This window comes from Anomaloglossus baeobatrachus, chromosome 10 (assembly GCF_048569485.1).
Source record: "Anomaloglossus baeobatrachus isolate aAnoBae1 chromosome 10, aAnoBae1.hap1, whole genome shotgun sequence".
Classification (NCBI taxonomy): Eukaryota; Metazoa; Chordata; class Amphibia; order Anura; family Aromobatidae; genus Anomaloglossus; species Anomaloglossus baeobatrachus.
Window position 1 is genome coordinate 196,462,715 of NC_134362.1, and position 24,836 is coordinate 196,487,550.

The 24,836-nt window shown below is 51.8% G+C and overlaps 1 protein-coding gene across 1 annotated transcript in view; it reads left to right on the forward strand.

The window, feature by feature from the left end:
* PEPD (peptidase D) overlaps positions 1-24,024 on the forward strand; it is a 200,076-nt gene extending 176,052 nt beyond the window's left edge. The window contains 3 exon segments of the mRNA XM_075325191.1: positions 13,495-13,679; positions 17,572-17,763; positions 23,530-24,024. Of these exon segments, the coding sequence (XP_075181306.1) occupies positions 13,495-13,679; positions 17,572-17,763; positions 23,530-23,682 (530 nt within the window). The 3' untranslated portion in view covers positions 23,683-24,024.
* Positions 24,025-24,836: the final 812 nt, after the last annotated feature.

The following is a 24,836-nucleotide window of genomic DNA, read 5'->3' on the forward strand; positions in this document are numbered from 1 at the left end:
TCTGTCCCCAGCATCAGCCTCTCTGTCCCCAGCATCAGCCTCTCTGTCCCCAGCATCAGCCTCTCTGTCCCCAGCATCAGCCTCTCTGTCCCCAGCATCAGCCTCTCTGTCCCCAGCATCAGCCTCTCTGTCCCCAGCATCAGCCTCTCTGTCCCCAGCATCAGCCTCTCTGTCCCCAGCATCAGCCTCTCTGTCCCCAGCATCAGCCTCTCTCCTCCCAGCATCAGCCTCTCTCCTCCCAGCATCAGCCTCTCTCCTCCCAGCATCAGCCTCTCTCCTCCCAGCATCAGCCTCTCTGTCCCCAGCATCAGCCTCTCTGTCCCCAGCATCAGCCTCTCTGTCCCCAGCATCAGCCTCTCTGTCCCAGCCTTCCCCAGGATCAGCCTCTCTCCTCCCAGCATCAGCCTCTCTGTCCCCAGCATCAGCCTCTCTGTCCCCAGCATCAGCCTCTCTGTCCCCAGCATCAGCCTCTCTCCTCCCAGCATCAGCCTCTCTCCTCCCAGCATCAGCCTCTCTCATCCCAGCATCAGCCTCTCTCATCCCAGCATCAGCCTCTCTCATCCCAGCATCAGCCTCTCTCATCCCAGCATCAGCCTCTCTCATCCCAGCATCAGCCTCTCTCATCCCAGCATCAGCCTCTCTCATCCCAGCATCAGCCTCTCTCATCCCAGCATCAGCCTCTCTCATCCCAGCATCAGCCTCTCTCTCCCCAGCATCAGCCTCTCTCTCCCCAGCATCAGCCTCTCTGTCCCCAGCATCAGCCTCTCTGTCCCCAGCATCAGCCTCTCTGTCCCCAGCATCAGCCTCTCTGTCCCCAGCATCAGCCTCTCTGTCCCCAGCATCAGCCTCTCTGTCCCCAGCATCAGCCTCTCTGTCCCCAGCATCAGCCTCTCTGTCCCCAGCATCAGCCTCTCTGTCCCCAGCATCAGCCTCTCTGTCCCCAGCATCAGCCTCTCTGTCCCCAGCATCAGCCTCTCTGTCCCCAGCATCAGCCTCTCTGTCCCCAGCATCAGCCTCTCTGTCCCCAGCATCAGCCTCTCTGTCCCCAGCATCAGCCTCTCTGTCCCCAGCATCAGCCTCTCTGTCCCCAGCATCAGCCTCTCTGTCCCAGCCTTCCCCAGGATCAGCCTCTCTCCTCCCAGCATCAGCCTCTCTGTCCCCAGCATCAGCCTCTCTGTCCCCAGCATCAGCCTCTCTGTCCCCAGCATCAGCCTCTCTCCTCCCAGCATCAGCCTCTCTCCTCCCAGCATCAGCCTCTCTCCTCCCAGCATCAGCCTCTCTGTCCCCAGCATCAGCCTCTCCATCCCAGCCTTCCCCAGGATCAGCCTCTCTCCTCCCAGCCTCCTCCAGCACGCCATGCTCCTCTGCCGACACTCACACACCCGATCGCATACACTCACACACACACACACGCCCACGATCGCATACACTCACACACACCCGATCGCATACACTCACGCACACACACATTGACGATATTGCACATACGCGCTCATACTCACAACATCCGGAGATACCACATGCTTCTGGCCATGTGATCCTCCGGCAGGTCCTGGAAGGTCACAACAGCACAGTATCGAGGCCGAGAAGCAAGCGATATCGCCGGATGCTGTGAGTGTGTGGATCCGATGTGATGTGTGTGTGAGGTGTGTGTGAGAGTGAGTGTGAGCCGGTGTACACTGTTAACTATGATACACATCGGGTAACCAAGGGACCTTAGTTACCCGATGTGTATAATGGTTAACAGCGTTCACGGGCTCCGTGAAGATCCCAGCATCGCAAGGTTATGTCTGGCGCCGCTGGGATCGTGACGGAGCCGGTGTAGAAGCAAGCGATATCCCAGGATGTTGTGAGTGTGTGGATGTGATGTGTGAGTGTGTGTGAGAGTGAGTGTGATCTGATGTGTGTGTGTACTCACCTGGGAGTCGGAGCTCCGTGTCAGTTGGGCAAGAGCGAGCGTGCATTGCGTGAGGGGGGCGGGGCCTGCAGAGAGCCGGGGCGAGAGGCCAATCCGTGTGGGGGGGCGGGGCCATGGCGAGCCCAGCGGCCAATCAGCTTTGTGTCACCGTAAGGACACAATTTTGGAGCATGACAGACAGACAGACAGACAGATAGACAGACAGACAGAATAAGGCAATTATATATATAGATATTTTTTATAGAATATATCTATATCTCTATGATGATAGAACAGGACACAATTTTTGTGCCCGAGAGTTTACACAATCGAGGCAATTTAAACTTGGAGGGAAAAAAAAAGTTCCAGATTTTGGCGGTCGCTCGTTCTGTGCAAATATTTGCAGCTTTTTTCAATTTTACAGAGTTTGAAGTTGTGGACAAAGAATAGCGGGAGGTGGGAGCGAGCGCGGATTTACAGACGCACTGTCATTGTCAGAAACTAGGGTAAATCTCTGGATATGAGCGAGGATATGGCGCACAGAAAGCCCACGAGGCGCCAAAAGCATTGTGTGCGCTAAGTCGCACCGTGTGGTCACACCAGTGTCGTGACTCTTGATTTCCGCACCGCAACATTAATAATACAACACCAAGAAGAAAAAGTGACGGGATAATGGAACTCACAGGATGGAAGTTAATGTTCTATAATTGATGAAAAAATAGAAACAAAATTTTCAAAACGTCTTGATTTATTTAGTATCAAGTATGAACGTCACAGACATCCCGACACTTCCAGCCTCAGCCTGGAGAGGCCGCAGCCATGGCGGACAAGCCTGGAGAGGCCGCAGCCATGGCGGACAAGCCTGGAGAGGCCGCAGCCATGGCGGACAAGTCTGGAGAGGCCGCAGCCATGGCGGACAAGTCTGGAGAGGCCGCAGCCATGGCGGACAAGTCTGGAGAGGCCGCAGCCATGGCGGACAAGTCTGGAGAGGCCGCAGCCATGGCGGACAAGTCTGGAGAGGCCGCAGCCATGGCGGACAAGTCTGGAGAGGCCGCAGCCATGGCGGACAAGTCTGGAGAGGCCGCAGCCATGGCGGACAAGTCTGGAGAGGCCGCAGCCATGGCGGACAAGTCTGGAGAGGCCGCAGCCATGGCGGACAAGTCTGGAGAGGCCGCAGCCATGGCGGACAAGTCTGGAGAGGCCGCAGCCATGGCGGACAAGTCTGGAGAGGCCGCAGCCATGCAAGTCAAGTTTGGAAATGCCACAGCCATGGCGGACAAGTCTGGAGACGCCGCAGCCATGCAAGGCAAGTCTGGAAACGCCGCAGCTATGGCGGACAAGTCTGGAGACGCCGCAGCCATGGCGGACAAGTCTTAACTAACAGTGCGGTGTTACATTGCTTTGATAATGTGAACAGTGGTCCACCCATTCCCAAAAGTGTCCCAGGAGCCGTTTTTTGAACCCGACAAAAGCAGTCCGCCTGTCACTCGTGCTACTGTGACCAGCTTGTGTGCACTAAATGTGTCCGGACTTGTCTCACGTTGGGGACATAATTGGTTGGTGATTGCACAGGAGCCTCCAACAGAGGATCTTGATGATTTGTACAAGTGAATTCATGGACAGAACCTTCCTTATACGACCGTTAATGACCTGATAGCGGCTGATGGTGCCGGGATCCCGCCATGTGGCTCAGACTCCAGGCTCAATACAGCCACATGTTTTGAAGATTTTGATTCCTTTTTTTCCATCATCCGCGTCATTTCTTGGCGTTACAATGTCCGTGTTGAGGCGTTTACACTAGAGCCGCTGCAGGTAGAGGCCTTCTACAGATTGGACGCTCACCTTAACTTTGTGAATATCTTGGTTCTGGATAGAAGAGCGGCACAAAATCTCTAGATTTATTGTGCAATTGCTTGGAAACTCCTGCGCCTTGTATATTTAATACAGTCTGATAGTGCCAATGTGAAAAGGCCATGTGGAAAATAGCAGTGATCAGAGCTAGACGTGGTATAATCCCCCCTCAGTGGTAATAATAATGGGGTCTGTAAGATTCTGAGACCAATGATTAAACATAATTGAGGTCTAACCTTCTCACCAGCCGCCTCCTGCAAAGTCTACCAACGTCTCCTACAGAGAGCGAGGGGTGGAGATGTCCATAGAAGCCAGTAAGGGGAACATTAGGGGACATTTAATTTTAAGGGGGCCTCCAAACTGTCCCCCAACAGAGGGGATGATGATTGGGTGACTGATCGGCCGATACTTTGGTTACGTCACCTGAAATACCGGCTTTTCGTGCCTAATTTTCACTGGAGAAACGGCGATCGCTTCCGTCCTTGCTCTGATCGCTTCCGTCCTTGCTCTGATCGCTTCCGTCCTTGCTCTGATCGCTTCCGTCCTTGCTCTGATCGCTGCCGTCCTTGCTCTGATCGCTGCCGTCCTTGCTCTGATCGCTGCCGTCCTTGCTCTGATCGCTGCCGTCCTTGCTCTGATCGCTGCCGTCCTTGCTCTGATCGCTGCCGTCCTTGCTCTGATCGCTGCCGTCCTTGCTCTGATCGCTGCCGTCCTTGCTCTGATCGCTGCCGTCCTTGCTCTGATCGCTGCCGTCCTTGCTCTGATCGCTGCCGTCCTTGTTCTGATCGCTGCCGTCCTTGCTCTGATCGCTGCCGTCCTTGCTCTGATCGCTGCCGTCCTTGCTCTGATCGCTGCCGTCCTTGCTCTGATCGCTGCCGTCCTTGCTCTGATCGCTGCCGTCCTTGCTCTGATCGCTGCCGTCCTTGCTCTGATCGCTGCCGTCCTTGCTCTGATCGCTGCCGTCCTTGCTCTGATCGCTGCCGTCCTTGCTCTGATCGCTGCCGTCCTTGCTTCGATCGCTGCTGTCCTTGCTTCGATCGTTGCCGTCCTTGCTCTGATCGCTGCCGTCCTTGCTCTGATCGCTTTTGTCCTTGCTTCTTTCGCTTTTGTCCTTGCTTCGATCGCTGCCGTCCTTGCTTCGATCGCTGCCGTCCTTGCTCTGATCGCTGCCGTCCTTGCTCTGATCGCTGCCGTCCTTGCTCTGATCGCTGCCGTCCTTGCTCTGATCTCTGCCGTCCTTGCTTTGATCGCTTTCGTCCTTGCTCTGATCGCTGACGTCCTTACTTTTCCTTTGATCATGAATAGAACTAATTTATTGTCTTATAAATCTCATAAAACCCCTTTCTCTCTCGGTGGCCAGGACAGCGATGTCGAAACCGGTCCCGAGGTCCAAGCGGAATAAAGACCTCAGAGACTCTTTATGTATGAAGGCCGCAGACCCGGTGAGGGAACCAGGGGAATTTTGCACAATTTCTCCGTCGTCAGCTGTTTTTTGCTACTAGTCGGATTCTGAATACTTTGTGGTTATTCACTTTTGTGTTCATTTTTTTGTATTTATTTTTGTAGCGTTCGTTGTCTTGAGCTGACACGGCCATTTGTTTTCTCCGGTCTTGAGGGACCGGCGATGGAGGATTGTCTGGCAGATCTCTCGCTCCTTGGTCCTCAGTTGAGTTTTGCAACAAGTTTTCCAGCTGAGTTCTACATCCACTGACACTGATCTGGGCATTGACAGACGGAGCACGCCCTTCCCATTGTGAAAGGCTGGAAAACGTTCATCCCTTCCGCGCGGCCCTGAATAATCCTTTACTGACTGTGCGAGCCATTTTTGGAATAGCGCAGACCGATGGACGACGCTCCTAGACACCAGAGAAACCAAAGGCGGCTGCGCCCATGCGAAATCCATAACAGACCTCCACCTGGCATGTGCCAATAAAGGTGCCATTACTCCTTTACGTTTGGACAGCTTATGTCCTGACTCCCCATAGGTATGCATGCTCAGCTCGTCCGAGTGTGCATGTGCTTTTAATTGGAGAGGAGGGTAAGTCCCAGACATCTCTGACACCGGCTTTTCTACCGGGAGCAAAAAAGGATCGGGAGTTGTAATTTAACAAATCCGCTGAGTCTGGGTGTATGGGGGCGGTGTATGATTTTCCCTGCGTATGGGGGCGGTGTATGATGGTGCCTGCGTATGGGGGCGGTGTATGATGGTGCCTGCGTATGGGGGCGGTGTATGATGGGGCTGGCGTATGGGGGCGGTGTATGATGGTGCCTGCGTATGGGGGCGATGTATGATGGGGCTGGCGTATGGGGGCGGTGTATGATGGTGCCTGCGTATGGGGGCGGTGTACGATGGTGCTTGTGTGACGCCCTGGACTATCCAGGTCGTCCCAGGTAGTCACACACAACACCACACCCCCTCCCGATTAGGTAACACCAGTCAACCTAAAAGCGTTGTCACTATCCTCCAGGCTTGATGTCCACACCAGGGGGGGGTGGAGCCAGGCAGTTGGCCCCACCCACCGAGGAGTTCACAGGCCTGGAGGCGGGAAAACAGTTAGTCTGAGACACAACATGTCAAGTGCAAGTCGAGAGCAGTCAAGGTCACGGGCAGTCCTGTGTCCGTGCCCTGATAAGAGACTACCCAGTGGCTGGGTTGGAGCCCAGTCAACATTGCCAAGGAGGCAGATGGTGGTGGCCGCCTGCAGGAGACCGGGAATACGACCGGTGGAATCGTAAGGGACCGGGACAGGGTAGTGGCCCGCCGGAACCAAACCGGGGAGCCAACTGGATACCAGAGCACCAGGCAGGGTACTCAGACCCAGTACAAAGCCCCGAACCGACAGGGCCGAATCAAATCAACTGATTGAAAGCTGGACTTAAGGACCTACCCCACACAAGTCCCTTTAGAAGAGAACAGCCCAACCATACCGGGTAAAGCCACCGCCAAGGCATAGAGACCCAAAGGGCCAGCGTCTGCGGGCAAACGAGCTCCTACGGCATATACAAGTCCGGGAGCGGACTACCGGTGTCTAGGCATAGGAGTCAAACATTTACACACAGAGGTAGAGGAGAAAGGTGGAAACCACTAACCTATTCTGGGAAAAGCTGCAGCCGGCTGCGGGCCCCATTCATCACTCCATTTGGTTTTCCAGAGACTCCAGTGTCTTGTCAGAGTGAGTACACCAGTGCCCTCAGGCACCGCACCACACTGCACCGCAACACTTCACCCTGCACCCCGGCCCTCGCCTACAGGGCCCCGGGACCAACACCCCCTACCCACGGAGGGGTCAACACCTAGCTGCGCCATTACACCGCTCCTGGGAGCCCCCATACCTTCACCGCAGCGGTGGTGTCTACAATCACCACAACCCGTGGGTGGCGTCACGGACTATCACTTCAAACCAAACACCCAAATCCCCGCGTGTAGCGCCAACTTCCTTGCAAAGCGACGTGACCCCCGGGTTTGTGAGAGGCTCGAGCCACCACCCGCAGTACAAGCACGGATCTGAGCGGCTCGGCGGTCGCAGCCGAGCCCGCGGGGCGGTACACTTGCATATGGGGGCGGTGTATGATGGTGCCTGCGTATGAGAGCAGTGTACGCTGGTGTCGGCGTTTTGGGGGGCGGTGTACAATCATATGTGGGCGGTGTGCGATGGGGGTAACTTATGGGTGACTGTGTATGATGGTGTCTGCGTATCGGGGCGGTGTACAATGGTGCCTGTGTATGGGGGCGGTGTATGATGGGGGCGACGTATGGGGACAGTATATGATCGTGCCTGCGTATGGGGGCGGTGTATGATTGTGCCCTCTTAAGCACCAGGTGCATTTCCCATCTGTGAGCCCCCTATGGCCAGACCCCTGCACCCAGGGGAGTTACTCTTAAACATTGCAAATTAGAACAACACTTGGTGGCGGTGGAAACACCAGGCTGATTGTAGTCAGTACCTGACACCGCCGGCTGCAGGTACACCGCCTCATCCTCCTTGTGGTGGTGTTTGTAGCTGAGCTGCGCCTCTTTCCCGGGAGCGGGCCCCGGAGCTGTGGCACATGTGCGCAGATCAGAGGCGTCCCTGCTCGGCAGCCAGGCCTTTCTGTGCTTGTCTAGGTAATGTATGTGTGCGCTGTCGCTGACCTGACGTGACCCCGCTCTCGGCTTCACCTTGTGTATGAGGAAGTCTGGGGAATCAAACCCCAAGCGAGAGTTTACGTCAGGACATGGAGATCTCTATGTATAGAATACAGACAGCGACAGGCTGCAGCGGTCCCGGGACGCCGAGCGTCACCCAATATACGACTAATGTGAACTAACCCCATTGTGACGACTCACCCGACAATCATAACATCTTTGCTCAGGTCCTGAAGGATCAATTCAGGTTTTATTTAACTCTTAAAGAATAATTTATCAAGTCTAGGGTGTCTTACACCTGGATTAAGTCACGGCGCGCCCCTCTTAAGAAGAAAATAAAATCTACCCCCCCCCCCATGAGCTGGAGTCACCGCTACACTGGACCAGTCGCCCGCACAGTCACCGCTCTATGGTTTCTGTTGTAAAACCGGTCCAAATTTTCATGCAAAACAAGACTCTGGACAGATTTAGTGACTTTCTGAGGAGTTGATAGGGTAAAGAACGGAATATGTCAAGATCTCCGCTTGCCGACAGTGAATGTGCCCATTGTTGAGTTGATTCTTACATCAGTCCTGGCCCCGTTATGGCCGAGAATTTGCTGCACTTGTATCAAACAAAGGGGCAGAATATTTCGGCTTCTAGTTACAGACTTTGTAGAAGACGCTCAGACACATTTTTGCTGCTGTTGGGGTATTTTTGTCCACAGAGGAAGCAATTGCACCCACTTCTGGGATGTATTAGGTCTGGATATTAAAGGGGGTTTTCCAGTTTCTGAAAACCCCCGTCACTCAGCAGAAGTTTGTTTTTAGAAAAGACTGTGCTTATCTTAATCTCCCCGGGTCCAGCGCTGAGTCTGCACCATTGCCCCCGGTGTCTGTTATTGGCTGCAGCGCTGATGTCATGCGGACAGTGCTGCAGCCAATAACTGAGCTCATAACCTCTGCCCCAATTTTTAGCCACGGAGCTTACCGATTGGCTGCAGAGCGGTCTGCTTTACATCAACATAACAGACAATGGGAGCAACGCCGGACCTGGGGAGGGTCCACATCTTCTCTCTGTTGGAGAGCTTAGCTCTCATTTTGACCCCCAATAATGTCCGTCTCTCGCTCCAGTTGTTGAAGATTTCAGAAAAGGATTGCAGCAGTCTGCGTCCCCCGACCTCTCGCCTCCCGTCTGCGTCTCCCGACCTCTCGCCTCCCGTCTGCGTCCCCCCGACCTCTCGCCCCCCGTCTGCGTCCCCCGACCTCTCGCCTCCCGTCTGCGTCCTCCGACCTCTCGCCTCCCGTCTGCATCCCCCGACCTCTCGCCTCCCGCCTGCGTCCCCCGACCTCTCGCCTCCCGTCTGCGTCCCCCGACCTCTCGCCTCCCGCCTGCGTCCCCCGACCTCTCGCCTCCCGTCTGCGTCCCCGACCTCTCGCCTCCCGTCTGCGTCCCCGACCTCTCGCCTCCCGTCTGCGTCCCCGACCTCTCGCTTCCCGCCTGCGTCCCCGGCCTCTCGCCTCCCGCCTGCGTCCCCCGACCTCCCGCCTGCGTCCCCCGGCCTCTCGCCTCCCGTCTGCGTCCCCCGGCCTCTCGCCTCCCGTCTGCGTCCCCGGCCTCTCGCCTCCCGTCTGCGTCCCCGGCCTCTCGCCTCCCGCCTGCGTCCCCCGACCTCTCGCCTCCCGCCTGCGTCCCACGACCTCTCGCCTCCCGCCTGCGTCCCCCGACCTCTCGCCTCCCGCCTGCGTCCCCCAACCTCCCGCCTGCGTCCCCCGGCCTCTCGCCTCCCGTCTGCGTCCCCGGCCTCTCGCCTCCCGCCTGCGTCCCCCGACCTCTCGCCTCCCGCCTGCGTCCCACGACCTCTCGCCTCCCGCCTGCGTCCCCCGACCTCTCGCCTCCCGCCTGCGTCCCCCGACCTCTCGCCTCCCGCCTGCGTCCCCCGACCTCTCGCCTCCCGCCTGCGTCCCCCGACCTCTCGCCTCCCGCCTGCGTCCCCCGACCTCTCGCCTCCCGCCTGCGTCCCACGACCTCTCGCCTCCCGCCTGCGTCCCCCGACCTCTCGCCTCCCGCCTGCGTCCCCCGACCTCTCGCCTCCCGCCTGCGTCCCCCGACCTCTCGCCTCCCGCCTGCGTCCCCCGACCTCTCGCCTCCCGCCTGCGTCCCCCGGCCTTTCGCCTCCCGCCTGCATCCCCCGACCTCTCGCCTCCCGCCTGCAGCTCTGACACTAATGAGAACATAAATTCTGCCGCCATTTACATTGTAAGAAGAAATATGGCTCTGACACACTGTATGTGACCATCAGCTGAAATGTGGCTTGTGGTTTGTGACAAACAATACAGTGTTGTGTGTGCAAAGATTACATTCAGGAAAGGCCCAGGAGCACGGATTCTCATGGCCACTAAGCCGGACGTCGGCAGACATTTTTCAAAGTAACAGTAATTCTTGTGGACTAGTCGGTGTGGCGCCACAGCTCATGTTTGCAGCATCACGCACATGTATCGCTGCTCTGGGCTAGCGGATGTCCCGGTCCGTTCTGTCATTACCACGGCTAGACCAGGGTCGTGCAAAAATTTTTGCTGAACTCAAGATTTTTCAGAAACCCATTGACGTGCAGAGAAAATCAGCCAACGTTGCAAATATACGGGGAAAATGTGCAGCAAATTCCAAATTTTGGGGGGCTAAGTCCTGTGGGCCCGTACCTTTACTCCATATTCTCTGTGTATATTAGTAAAAGGAAAGCTATCTGGGCTCTGACAACAGCCTGTAAACTCTGTGACCGTCCCGTATGGTCCTCATCTGCGGGAAAGGTTCCAGCGCACGATGTATGGGCGCAGCACGCGTCCCCCAGTGATTAGGATTGGGCAAGGTGGTCTGGTTGCATTGGCGGCCAGTATTAATAATAGCTACAATTCCTGGCCCGGCCATTGGTTCACTGACCTGCATTACACATGATATCATTTGGCAGTGAGCTGCGGATTAGTAGACAGACACCATCAGCAGATTTTATTTTTTTTTTGTCTGCGACTGGGCAGACACCTTCCATAGTACAAGGACACTTCCTATGCAGCTGAGAGCAGTCACCCATAACGCAGCCCTTGGCCTATACTGCCCGTCTGGACGTCTGGAGATACAAAATCCCCTGGAACGACCCGATCTCTGGCCAAGAGGGTCATTGTTCACTTGGCCTGGAGTAAGGAGTCCATTCCCTCTGCTGGGTAATGATGGCGGCACTAAGTAAATCACCATGAGGACGAGTGGCCCTTACTGAGATGCAGATTCATCCATTGCGACTTTTTAAAAAGCTGCAACATTTTTCTGCAAATTTACTTCAGGCCCCCCCCCCTCCCCTCCCCCCCCTTATCTTTCCCTGCACAACTTTTCGGAAATATTAGAGGCACTAAAAAAGTTAAAAGACAAAAAGAGCATTTTGGTTTTTTTTTCTTGCCTGAAATTCCTGAACCACGTGCGCCAAGTGGAAAACATATAAACTTCTACCAGACAAACTAAGAAAAGTGGCTTCCTAACGAAGCTGCTGGCGAAACGCGCATTGGGACACTGGGCAATATGATCTCCATTTTGGCACATGTATTATGCCGTAGTTTGGTGGTTATTTGATTGTCTTGTACTATGGCACTTTACATGTTTAATTTGGCCGTAAAATAAGAAAAGTGGCCTCCTGACGAAGCTGCTGGCAAAACGTGCGTCGGGACACAGGGCAGTGTGGTTTTTATTTTCGCACATGTATTATCTCGTACTTTGCTGGGTATTTGAATGTCTTGTACTATGGCCCTTTACATGTTTAATTTGGCTGTAAAATAAGAAAAATTACTTCTTGACAAAGCTGCTGGTAAAATGCATGTCGGGACACAGGGCTCTGTGATCTCCATTTTGGCGCATGTATTATGTCGTACTTTGGTGGGTATTTGAATAACTTGTACTATGGCACGTTTCTTATTTTACTGCCAAATTAACCATGTAAAGTGGCCTCCTTAAAATGTAGGCAAAACGTGCGTTGGGGCACTAGGCAGTGTGGGCTCCATTTTGGCACATGTATTATGCTGTACTTTGGGTACTTTAAATGACTTGTACTATGACACTTCTTATTTTACTTGCAAATTAAACATGTAAAGTGGCCTGCTGATGAAACAATGGGCGAAACCCGCGTCGGGGCACTGGTCAGTGTGGGCTCCATTTTGGCACATATATTATGCCGTAGTTTGGTGGGCATTTGAATGTCTTGTATGGCACTTTACATGTTTAATTCGGCAGTAAAATAAGAAAACTGACCTAAAACATGCAAATAATTATGCTCAGTGTTTTTTGCACTACAAAGGAAAATGACTGTTACTTCTAAAAATCTCATCTACAACTCAGTCTGTTTTTTCTCCTTGTGGTGCAAAAACAAAACAGGGATTATAGTTTTTTGGGGGTGTTTTATTGAGTTTGGGGGGTTTTTTTTCTCCCTCTATAGGGTGAGTCATTTGCCCAATATTCTTAGAAATTAGCCAGAGACACATGAGGGTATCCACAGGGAGCCAAAGCTCAGGGCCAGGCACCAGCAGCCGCCTATTTTTTTTTTATAGAGTACCATCTGATGAAGCAGATATGAAAATGCTAGAAAAAAAAATTAATAATCCTTCACCTACTGAGCAAAGTTTATTCTTCTGTAGACTTTGTGTGTGTCAAAGGCTGACAACTGCGGGCAGCCAGCTATAATGGATTACAGACGACGCGCATTGCGAGAGCTCTCCGGCCAAACTGCAGATGATGATGATTATGTAGGATTACTGCTCTATAGGACGGAGGGAGGGGGGAGGAAAAGTGCATAAAGTCACAGCACTGAGGTTTATTTAAAGGGTCTCCCTCCAATGAAATGATTTTTGGGGTCTTGTTGCAGCAAACTTGCAGAACTTTTTTAACTTCTTAAAAGGAAACAGTCAGCATGTTTTTACATTAAGCAGTAGTGGTTTGGCTGTGTAGCTGCTCGTCCCCCAATAAAAATGACACCTCTTTTGTAGAGATCCGATGTGCCAGTCATGAGATATCGAGCAAAAAAGACATATGCAAATCAGGCTGGAAGTGCACTGGGGGCGTGTCTGGAAGAAGCAGTCCTAGTGCAGTGACACGCCCCCAGTGCACTGCCAGCCTGATTTCCATATGTCTTTTTTCCTCGATATCTCATGACTGGCACATCGGATCTCTACAAAAGAGGTGTCATTTTTATTGGGGGACGAGCGCCTACACCGCCGCACCACTACTTTTTTGTGTAAGGTTGCTTTTAAAGATACAGCATTTTATTTATTTTTTTTAATTCCCAATTTCCAAAAGTATTTTATTCAGGGGACTTGGACATATATGAGCTGGACCGCTCCTGTAGGACGCTGGAGGCCATTATTTTTGCATTGCAGACCTGGAGGCTTTAATGACCCGTCAGCTCACAGTAGGATTTTGGATTTTGCTTGTGAATTACTTATAAAGTAGTTCCGTTAATCAAAGGTGGTATATCAAAGCAGTCTGAATTGTCACATTGGTTTATTATCTTCACATGGAGGGAAGTCGTCACGTTGTAGCCACACTTTGTGGGTATATACATACACATACTGAATAGAATGAACACTAATGACCCGTGTCACCCCCGCAGGTGTGGCATGGCCGGATATGCATCGTCTGGCCGATCGCGTCCATCTGGAGGAGCTGGTGAAGATTGGCGTCCTGAAGGGCGACGTTGAGGACATGATCAAGGCTCACCTGGGAGCGGTCTTCATGCCGCACGGATTGGGTCACTTCCTTGGCATTGATGTCCACGATGTTGGAGGCTACCCTGAGGTCAGTGCCCTGCGTAAAACAACTTTTGCACTGGAAAGGCTTCGCGAACCTTATTTTTTAGGGGTTTGGGGGGGGGGGTTTTGCAGTCTTCTGGTTGGACAATGCTTTATTTGGAGCATTTTCCATCATGAAGTGACATGCACTTTTTTTTTTTTTGTTCCCCAATAGAAGTTTTTACCAAACTTAAAGCAGAAAAAAATACACTTGAAAGACTAAACAAATGGACGTCATAGTGGCTTTACAGTAGAAATAAACAGGCAGAGTCTTTCAAGTGTGCTCTAAGCGATTTTTCGGAGCAAACGTACTCCAAAAGACTCCTTAAAAAAACTTGGGGTATGTGCACACAACATCTTTTTCAGGTAGGTTTGTTCTGAAACCCCCTGAAAAAGCGCCCAGGAAACACTCAAAAGCATGAACGTTTGCAATTCTACGTAAAAACAACTCGCTGTTCACATGTTCAGGCTTTGGAGCGTCTTTTAACCGCGTTAAGTTTCCAAAAATACCAAACAGTTTATAGAAGTTTTTGTTCTTGTTGTACAATTTGCAAAAAGGATTAAATAATTTTGATTGTCCCTGTATGGTGATAGAAAAAAACTGCTTCTTGGTAAGTCCTGGAAATACTCGTTATATACATTACATTTTTTCTTTTTTTACATTTTGGGCTACGAACACACAAAAGTCAAAGCTCGGAAGGAGGAAATTGAAGTCGCTTTTTGCTTAAAGGGGTTCTCTACTGTTAGAAAAGTGCAATATTCATAACATAAGAAACAGAGCGGGTTCATTGCTCTGCAGAAGCTCCGGTCTCAGTGTTAACGTCTACAGGTTACATCACCGCTGCAGACAATCCCTGAGCCTAGCGACTGCGTTTTAGACACCAGGAGCCACTAAAGTCAGTAATTGGCTGCAGCAGTGATGCAGAAGAGCGGAGAAGTGGTGGAGAGCTGGATCTGGAGATGTTAAGTTCCTGCTCGGATTATGTTACATACGCAAAGTAGAAAACCCCTTTAAGCTCTTTAGTTACTTGGCGGAGGTTTGTGCACAGTTGCCCCAGTGCGTATGATTTCCACACGGTGATTCCTTATGTATCAGCATCTCCTCCATCAGGTCAGGAGTGGTCGTCCCTGAGCCCGGCGCGGTGTTACACTGCATCCCCCCTTGGTCACCGCGAGTCTCCCTGATATTATCAGCCATGCATCATCCGCCCTGGTCGTTCCTGTGCCCGACCCGGTGTTACACTGCATCCTCCTGGTTTTTGCGAGTCTCCCTCGTTTTGTCAGCCATGCATCGGTCGTCCATGTGCCCGGCATGGTGTTACACTGCATCCACCTGGTCACCGCGAGTCTCCCTCGTATTGTCAGCCATACATCCATCCACCCGGTCCCCACAAGTCTCCCTCGTATTGTCAGCCATGCATCCATCTCCCCGGTCCCCGCGAGTCTCCCTCGTATTTTCAGCCATGCATCCATCTCCCCGGTCCCCGCGAGTCTCCCTCGCATTGTCAGCCATGCATCCACCCCCCCGGTCCCCGCGCGTCTCCCTCGTATTGTCAGCCATGCATCCATCCCCCCGGTCCCCGCGAGTCTCCTCGTATTGTCAGCCATGCATCCATCCCCCCGGTCCCCGTGAGTCTCCTCGTATTGTCAGCCATGCATCCATCCCCCCAGTCCCCGCGAGTCTTCTCGTATTGTCAGCCATGCATCCATCCCCTCGATCCCCGCGAGTTTCCTCGTATTGTCAGCCATGCATCCATCCCCCCCGGTCCCCACGCGTCTCCCTCGTATTGTCAGCCATGCATCCATCTCCCGGTCCCCGCGAGTCTCCCTCGTATTGTCAGCCATGTATCCATCCCCCCGGTCCCCGCGAGTCTCCCTCGTATTGTCAGCCATGCATCCATCTCCCAGTCCCCGCGAGTCTCCCTCGTATTGTCAGCCATACATCCATCCACCCGGTCCCCGCGAGTCTCCCTCGTATTGTCAGTCATGCATCCATCTCCCGGTCCCCGCGAGTCTCCCTCGTATTGTCAGCCATGTATCCATCCCCCCGGTCCCCGCGAGTCTCCCTCGTATTGTCAGCCATGCATCCATCCCCCCGGTCCCCGCGAGTCTCCCTCGTATTGTCAGCCATACATCCATCTCCCGGTCCCCGCGAGTCTCCCTCGTATTGTCAGCCATGCATCCATCCTCCCGGTCCCCGCGAGTCTCCTCGTATTGTCAGCCATACATCCATCCACCCGGTCCCCGCGAGTATCCCTCGTATTGTCAGCCATGCATCCATCCCCCCGGTCCCCGCGAGTCTCCTCGTATTGTCAGCCATACATCCATCCACCCGGTCCCCGCGAGTATCCCTCGTATTGTCAGCCATGCATCCATCCTCCCGGTCCCCGCGAGTCTCCTCGTATTGTCAGCCATACATCCATCCACCCGGTCCCCGCGAGTATCCCTCGTATTGTCAGCCATGCATCCATCCCCCCGGTCCACACGAGTCTCCCTAGTTTTGTGAGCCATGCATCCATCCCCCCCGGTCCCCACGAGTCTCCCTCGTATTGTCAGCCGTCCCCGCGAGTCTCCCTCGTTTTGTGAGCCATACATCCATCCACCCGGTCCCCGCGAGTCTCCCTCGTTTTGTGAGCCATACATCCATCCACCCGGTCCCCGCGCGTCTCCCTCGTATTGTCAGCCATGCATCCATCTCCCGGTCCCCGCGAGTCTCCCTCGTATTGTCAGCCATGCATCCATCCACCCGGTCCCCGCGAGTCTCCTCGTATTGTCAGCCATGCATCCATCTCCCGGTCCCCGCGAGTCTCCCTCGTATTGTCAGCTATGCATCCATCCCCCCGGTCCCCGCGAGTCTCCCTCGTATTGTCAGCCATACATCCATCCACCCGGTCCCCGCGAGTCTCCCTCGTATTGTCAGCCATGCATCCATCCCCCCGGTCCCCGCGAGTCTCCCTCGCATTGTCAGCCATGCATCCATCCCCCCGGTCCCCGCGCGTCTCCCTCGTATTGTCAGCCATGCATCCATCCCCCCGGTCCCCGCGCGTCTCCCTCGTATTGTCAGCCATGCATCACCCGCCCCGGCCAACAGCTGATTCTGTTTTGTGTTTGCTCTCTCTGATTACTTCTTCTTCCAGTGGCCAAAGTATATTTTCCTGCTTGTTAGGAGTTGGAGCCGGCGTGCGCTGCGTATTCCAGGACGTCTCTGTGACAGGAGAACATATTGTGATCCTCCTGACGGACGCCATTTGGCTGCACAGTTTATTTAGAGAATAATCTGGAGAGTGGATGGAAACTGGAGAATCCTTCCCCTCTTCCTATGGACGCTGCGCTTACACTCCGCTCATCCGCCAGGAACACAATTAAAGGGCTTTCCGATAGTTGGGCGACTACAACTACAAATCCCAGCATGCTTATGCTGCGGATTAGCTCCAGACTCGGTCCCATCCATGGCAGATTATCCTTTTCAGGGCGATGCACTGACCCTTATGGGCTGCGCACACTAGGTGGCTCTGCTACAACATTTTCTATCCAGGTTTTCCAGGCAGGAAAATCTGCAGCATATTACAAAGTGGATGAGACTTTGCTAAATCTCCTCCGCACGCGATTATTGGTGGATTTACCGCTCTGCACTAAAATCATGACGTACCCTCATGTGTCTGACGTGAATTTCGGTTGGATTCCTGACAAGTCGGCTCACGTTACATATCGTATGGATGTCCTACATTGTCCTACGGCGTAACCTCCAAAGTCCTGACATTACGCCGGTAGGAAAAAAGGACAAAACGTTGAGTATTCAGCCCCAGTGCCTTCAGGATGGGCCGTAAAGGCCGAGTGCGTCTGACGTTACTGACCTCATGACGTTTCTTCCTTACATTAATCTTCTTCTTGGTTTTCAGGGTGTTGATCGCATTGATCTGCCGGGTCTGAAAAGCCTCCGCACGGCGCGCTCCCTGCAGGAGAGGATGGTCCTCACCATCGAGCCCGGAATCTACTTCATTGACCACGTCCTGGACCAGGCGCTGGCGAATCCCGCTCAGTCCTGCTTCATCAACAGTCAGGTCCTGCAGCGCTTCAGAGCATTTGGCGGGGTGAGCGGCCACATCAATAGCATTGTATAAGAAATCATCAATGTTGTAAGAGGCGGGATTGTTAGGATTAAAGGGAAGTTGCGGTCACCACCATTAATCTCTTATATACAGTATTCTGGAATGCTGTATATAAGAGCTCAGGCCACTCTGTATAACATAAAATACACTTTTATAATACTCACCTAGAGGGGCAGTCCGCCGGTCCGATGTGCGTCGCTCCTCTCCGGTCCGGTGACTTTTCTCTGCTGCATTTGCTGTCCTCCTTCGATCCAGCCCAGTATGGATGACGTGTCCTGCGTCATCTACACAAGCCGTCCTGCGCAGGCGCGCTTTGCTCTGCCTTGCTCAGGGCAGATAAAAGTCTTATAGTGCGCATGCGCGGGCAGTCTTTCAATTTTTTCTCGTGTTTGCGCATTCCAGTACTTTGATCTGTCCTCAGCAAGGCAGGGAGAAGTGTGTGTGTGCAGGACCGCAATGGCGGACTTTGTGTGGATGACGTAGGACACGTCGTCCACATTGGCCTGAGTAGAAGGAGAACTGCAATCGCCAGATCGGAGAGCAGCGACACCCATCAAACTGGACCGCCCCCTAGGTGAGTATTATAAAGGTGTTTTTACGTTATACAGAGTGGTCTGGGCTCTTATATACAGTATTCTGGAATGCTGTATATAAGGACTCACTGGTCATGGCCGCAGCTTTTGTCGCCAAATCTGGTGACAGGTTCCCTTTAAGCAGTTGTGCGTGAAAAGTTTGCAGCGGAACGAAGCTGCAAAATGTGTGCAACGTGTGAATGTAGCCAAAGCAGGCCCGCGTTCGCCAACGAATGAGCATGAAAAATCATTGTTGTCGGCAGCACCTTGCTCCATGTAAACAGAGTATGTGCTGCCGACATACGATGGTTCTGACCCCATACAGTACCATGTTATCGGCAGCACATATCCTGTATACACGAGCCAGGGACAAATGCTGAAAACAGAATGATCGTCGTTTCGCCATGAGGTTTAGTCATCACGGGGGCAAAAATATTTCCCCTTGCAAACAGGAACTGAATGAATGGTCGCCATATTTTTCACATCGGCCAATGTAACGACAAGTCTAAACAGTAAGAAAAGGTCATTTCTTTTGGTGACGTCATATTTTCAATAGGGGGACATAATATTGGGAGAATGAATCTGGTGCCGGGATGACAGGCGCTCGCCTCCTGCCTCGTGCCCTGTGGAGCGGGGCGTTCCTGCTCCGAGCTGTCAGGCCACTTATCTCCTCGCTGATAACATCTTGCTTAAGTCCAGTCATTTTATGGTTTGTGACTCATTTTACGTGAAACAAGGTCAGGGTCGCCCGGGAGCAGCTGGCGTGTGATTCATCGGAGCGAGGGCAGAACGGCGAGGACCATATTCTGCTGATAAGATAGAGAATTCCGCCATCGGCACATTTCCTGGCGAGATTTGGCACAGCGGGCGGTGCAAACGCTGCTTTTAGCTACAAGCCGCCGGTTAATTAGTTGAGGAAAATGTATCTTTGGGAAGTTAATGAGTTGCAGGGAGTTGGCTCCTCCGCCGAGAAGTCAATGTTTTATCTCGTAAAAAGCTCTGACCTCCTTTACGCGGCGACGGCTTTATGGAGTGAAGGATCTTGGCTGTTACATCCCGCGTGATGAATTATTCAGGAGGTGAAGAACCGCTTTACCCAGTAACCCAACCGCAGCCGAAAAAGATCCGAGCGGAAGGTTCTGTAAATCCATTCCCTACAAGCCTCGTTCTGCTATAAGGGACAGTTCTAGAAATATGTGACGCGGGCGACCGGTCTGACTCCAGTCGAAATGGGCAAGAAACACTGATAGTTCTTAAAGGGGTTTTCCAGCCCCCGAGGTTTATGCCTCTATAGGTGACATTGTGCCAACAGCTGCCGGTCTGGCTGTGCGGGGGCCGCCGGTATCGTGCACTTGGCCTATTCATTAGGGTGATCAGCGCCGTTCACCTCTAGGTGCTGAAGTGAGAAGACCCCATTTTACTCTTTAAAGGGGGTTTACAAACACTAAAGAGGAACTGCACTTTACAAAACTTTTGGCAAGTCCTAGAGTCATGTTAAAAGTTTTGTAAACTGGTGGGATTCAGGGTATGAAGACCCCATAAAGGACCTTTCATACTTTGTTATGCTCTCCATTCACTGGTCCCATCAGAACTTACCTCCGAATGCCCTGCAAATGGGCTTGAGACGCATGCGCCGACGGGGCCATTGACTATAATGGTGCAGACGGAGTCACCGTGTTCTGTCGTGTACCATTTTCGGGAGTATACGCTTATTGGAGACGGACACTGACACGCAGTCTACTACATCTGGGTGTCCATGTCCAGTAAGCGTATACTTCCGAAAATGGTGCACGACAGAGCACACGGTGACTACATCTGCACCATTATAGTCAATGGCCCCGTCGGCGCATGCGTCTGAAACCCATATTGCGGGAGGTTTGGACGGAAGCCCCGAGGGGCCCACTGAACGGAACGCAGTGTGAAAGGGGCAGGAGTGATCAGCCAAGCTCTGGAGTGTCGCTATAAGTTTTACAAAAGTCCAATAACTCTAAACTTAATTTTTACTGACGCATTACTCACTATCGTATTAAACAATCCATTCAGGAATATATCCTATGTATTTTTAAGCATATTCCTCTCTTCAATCCCTCGCTGCCCCAGCCCAGTGATCTCTGCTTTTTTACATGACCGCTGCAGCCAATCATTAGCTTCAGCGGTCATGTGATGTCCATGCAGACGCCGCTGCTGCAGGCGAGTGATTGGCTGCAGCGGTCACATGAATGATGTATGGCACTGCAGGGGGTCACAGTAGCGGTGGCACTGCATTAATAGGGGACAACTACTTTTATTGCCAACCATTTTAAGAACAATGGAGCTGCGCCCCCTTCAGTGTCCCGTCCCCTTGTGCCTCTGAGGATATTGACTGAGTTGTGTGCTCAGGCCGGCGTCTGCCGAGTGTAGGCGTCAATCACTCCGTCAATCGTTGGCTTCTCTACAGAATGTAACGTCCTACAGGCAAACAGGAGGCTCCCACCCTGCAGTAACCTTATTTAATGGGTAACGAGGACACTCCGCTGCCAGAAAATCCTCTTCTCAAAGAACTATTTGGCTACCAATTAACATAGTTATACTAATTAATACTAAATAATGTATCCCGGAGGGGAGTCGTATACTGCGGGGCAGGACGGGGCAGGTCGGTGCTCGGCAGTACGCCTGCAGATTTAGGACGCCATTCTTGTATCATAAAAAGCTTTGAACAAAGCTTAATGCTAATAAAATGTGAATATCTGCCATGTACCTATACGATAGTGATGATCGGGCTCTCCATGTATGAAGCAAATAATCTCCCGAACATATGTGAAGTCACGGATCCACTGCTGATATCTATAGTGTTACATTGTGGCCATTCAGATGAAAAAACAAGCGTAATGTACAAGGACCGTCTGTTACTGAGGATTCCCCCCCTCTATGATGTCTATATGCCCTGAAAAAGCGCATGAATGTAGGAAACGAATAGCTTTACTATATACAGTCATGACCGAAAGTATTGGCACCTTTGAAATTGTTCCAAAAAATGAAGTATTTCTCCCAAAAAACTATTGCAATTACACGCTTATTTCCTTTGTGTGTATCGGAACAACACAAGAAATAGAGGCAAATTAAAGTAAATTTGACATAATTTCATACAAAAACTCAGGCAAAAATGGGCAAACAATTTTGTTTCAAGCATGTGATGATCATTCAGACTCCCACGTGGCAAGTAACAGGTGTGGGCAATATGAAAATCATACCTGAAACCAGATAAAAATGGGAGAAGTTGACTCAATCTTTGCATTGTGTATTTGTGTGTTCCACACTAAGGATGGAGAAGAGAAGTGTCTGAGGACTTGAGAACCAAAATTGTTGAAAAATATTCCAAAAGTCCATCTCCAGAGAGCTTGATGTTCCTTTGTCCACAGTACACAACATAATCAAGATGTTTACTAATCTCACTGGATGTGGATGGAAGAGAAAAATTGATAAAAGGTTGTAACACAGGATAGTCCGGGCACAGGATAAGCCCCAATCAAGGACCAAAGAAATTCAAGCAGTGCTGCAGGCTCAGGGGGTATCAGTGTCAGTGCACACCATCCGTCCACATCTGAAGGAAATCAAACACTACGGAGGAGACCCAAATGGACCCCACTGCTGACACAGAGACATAAAAAGCTTGACTGCAGTTTGCCAAAATGTATGTGAGTAACCAAAATCCTGCTGGGATAGCATCTTGTGGACAGAGGAGACCAAGATAGAGCTTTATGGTAACTCACATCAATCTACTGTTTACCAAAAATGGAATTAGACCTGCAAAGAAAAGAGCACAGTACCTACAGTCAGACAGCCTGGAGGTCAGAGATGTTTTGCACTTGTTTTCCTGCCTCCAATACTGGGAGCCCTGACTGCTTGCATGAAATTTGAAGATTACCATAAGATTTTGTGTATCGATGTGGAGCCCAGTGTCAGATTCTGGGGGTGCGTCCTAGGTCATTGGTCTTCAAGTAGGACAATGACCTCAAACACTTCAAGAAGCACCCAAAATGGATGGAAGCAAAGCGCTGGAGAGCTCTGAAGAGGCCACAAAGAGTCCAGATCTAAATCCCATTGACACCTGTCACCTGTAGAGAGATCTTAAAATTACTGTTGGGAGCAGAGAAGACGCCTTCAAATATGAGAGACCTGGAGCAATTTATACGGAAGAGTCCGAGATTCCAGGTGAGAAGAGGAAGAAGCTTGAGGACGGTTATAGGAAGCGATTGATCGCAGGGCGTGCAATCAAACATTAAGTGGAAGGTGCCAACAATTTTGTTGAGCCCATTTTTGGAGTTTCGAGTGAAATTATGTCCAATTTGCCTTTTATCTTGTTTTTTTGTTGTTGTTTCCAATACACAGATATGAAATAAACATGTATAACAAAATATGTAATTGCAATCATTTTCTGGGAGAAATACTTAATTTTCTGGAACAATTTCAAGGGTGCCAACACTTTTCGCCATGACTCTACTTGCCCATCTTCCCATGTCAGAGGGGGTTCCAGGGGATGATCTCAGGAGTTGCGCTCGCTCCATTTACATTAGGTATTTTAGATAACTCAGGTGTTGGGCGTTTACCCCATTAGATGCCACAGTCAACAGTGATTGTGGCGTCTAAGCGGTTAGATGGAGAAGGATGGCTTCCTTGCTGATGACAATGGGGGGGGGGTCTTGGCAGACGAGGGTCTGATGAAGGCCATAAGTGTCACAGTCAACAGTGATTGTGGCGTCTAAGCCGTTCGATAGTGAAGGATGGCTTCCCTACTGATGACAATGGGGGGGGTCTAGAAGGTCACAAGTGTCACAGTCAACAACGATTGTGGCGTCTAAGCTGTTAGATGGAGAAGGATGGCTTCCCTGCTCCTGCTGAGGACAATGGGTGGAGGTCTTGGCAGATGGGGGTCTGATGAAGGTCACAAGTGTCACAGTCAACAACGATTGTGGCGTCTAAGTGGTTAGATGGAGAAGGATGGCTTCCCTGCTGATGACAATGGGGGGTCTTGGCAGCCGGGGGTCTAGAAGGCCACAAGTCTGACATCTGTACACCATCACTAACATATTTGGTATTACTAAGCTCAGAAGTGGCGGCATCAAGGGGGTTTCTTTGGTGGCAGTCATGACTAGTAGGCTTAGCTTTCTAAAACCTGCCTTTTGTTTTTTTTTCCTAGGTGCGTATAGAAGACGACATTGCCGTCACCGCTACCGGCATGGAGTTACTGACCTGCGTTCCTCGCACCGTGGACGAGATTGAAGCTTTCATGGCCGGCTCAAAGGACCAAGGCAAAGCTTTCAGTAAGGTGGTCTCCAGCCAGGCGGTGTGAGCCATTTTCGGGAAACCCCCCCCCCCATCCCCGCGGCCGAAGATTATTCCTTGTGCCTTCTTTGTTGATCAACTTTTATAATCTACAAGAAATAATCATTTTCTATTTAGCAAATTACCGAGAAAAAAAAAGGAAAAAAAAAAAACAACAACCCCTGTTTCTAATAATTCTGCTTTTGTAAAGATTGAACAATCAATAAAGTGAAATACAGCGAGCTGCAGTGTTCTCTAAGTGGATGCAGTTTCTTGGCGGAACTGTTCGGGAATCTTGGCAATTCATCCATGTTATTGCTTTTCAGATATATTAACATATCGGTTACCAAATAAATGCATTTAAACAATACGAGAATAAAGAAGGGGCTCGTTTTTTTAGAGATTCGGCTTGTGTTTATTACCCTGGAGAAAAGAACAAAAATGCTCCTTGACAGATCTGACTGCACGTTCCAGAGGAGACGCCGAGCCATGATTGCTGGACGCGACCGCACGGTTTAGCCTCGATCTCTGCAACAGTATATATATATATGGCACATGTAAAGAACTACTCCACCCAGAACAGCTAACACTGCATAAAGGGGGTCTCCACCTAAATGTACCGTATTTTTCGTTTTATAAGACGCACCCCAAATTTAGAGAGAAAAAAAAAATGGGGTCCATCTTAAAATCTGGTGATTTCTTACTGGAGGGGGGCAGCAGTGGTGGCGAAGCGGGGTCACAGGAGGCAGAAGTTGTGCTGCCAGCCGCAACAGGTATGTGGTGGCAGCGGCAGCAGGTTAGTAGCGGCGGCGGGTGAGTCGTGGACCAGGCTGGTGCGGTTAGTGTCCCAGTCTTTCCGCGGTCTCAGTCCAAATGATGGTGCCTGGAAAGGCGCATGCACAGATGGAGCTCTCATCCAAGGGCTCTATCTGCGCACGCGCTGACTCCCAAAGCCATCATTTGAAACTAGGACCGGGGACACACTGGGAAACCTGCCGCAAAGCCACCCACCCGCACACAGGCACCCGGCCGCCCGAACGCAGCCACAGGCACCCGGCCGCCCGAACGCAGCCACAGGCACCCGGCCGCCCGATCGCACCCGGTTGCTGCACAGACAGCCCTCCTGGTAAGCTATATTCAGATTTTAAGACGCACCCCTCATTTTCCTCCCAAATTTTTGGG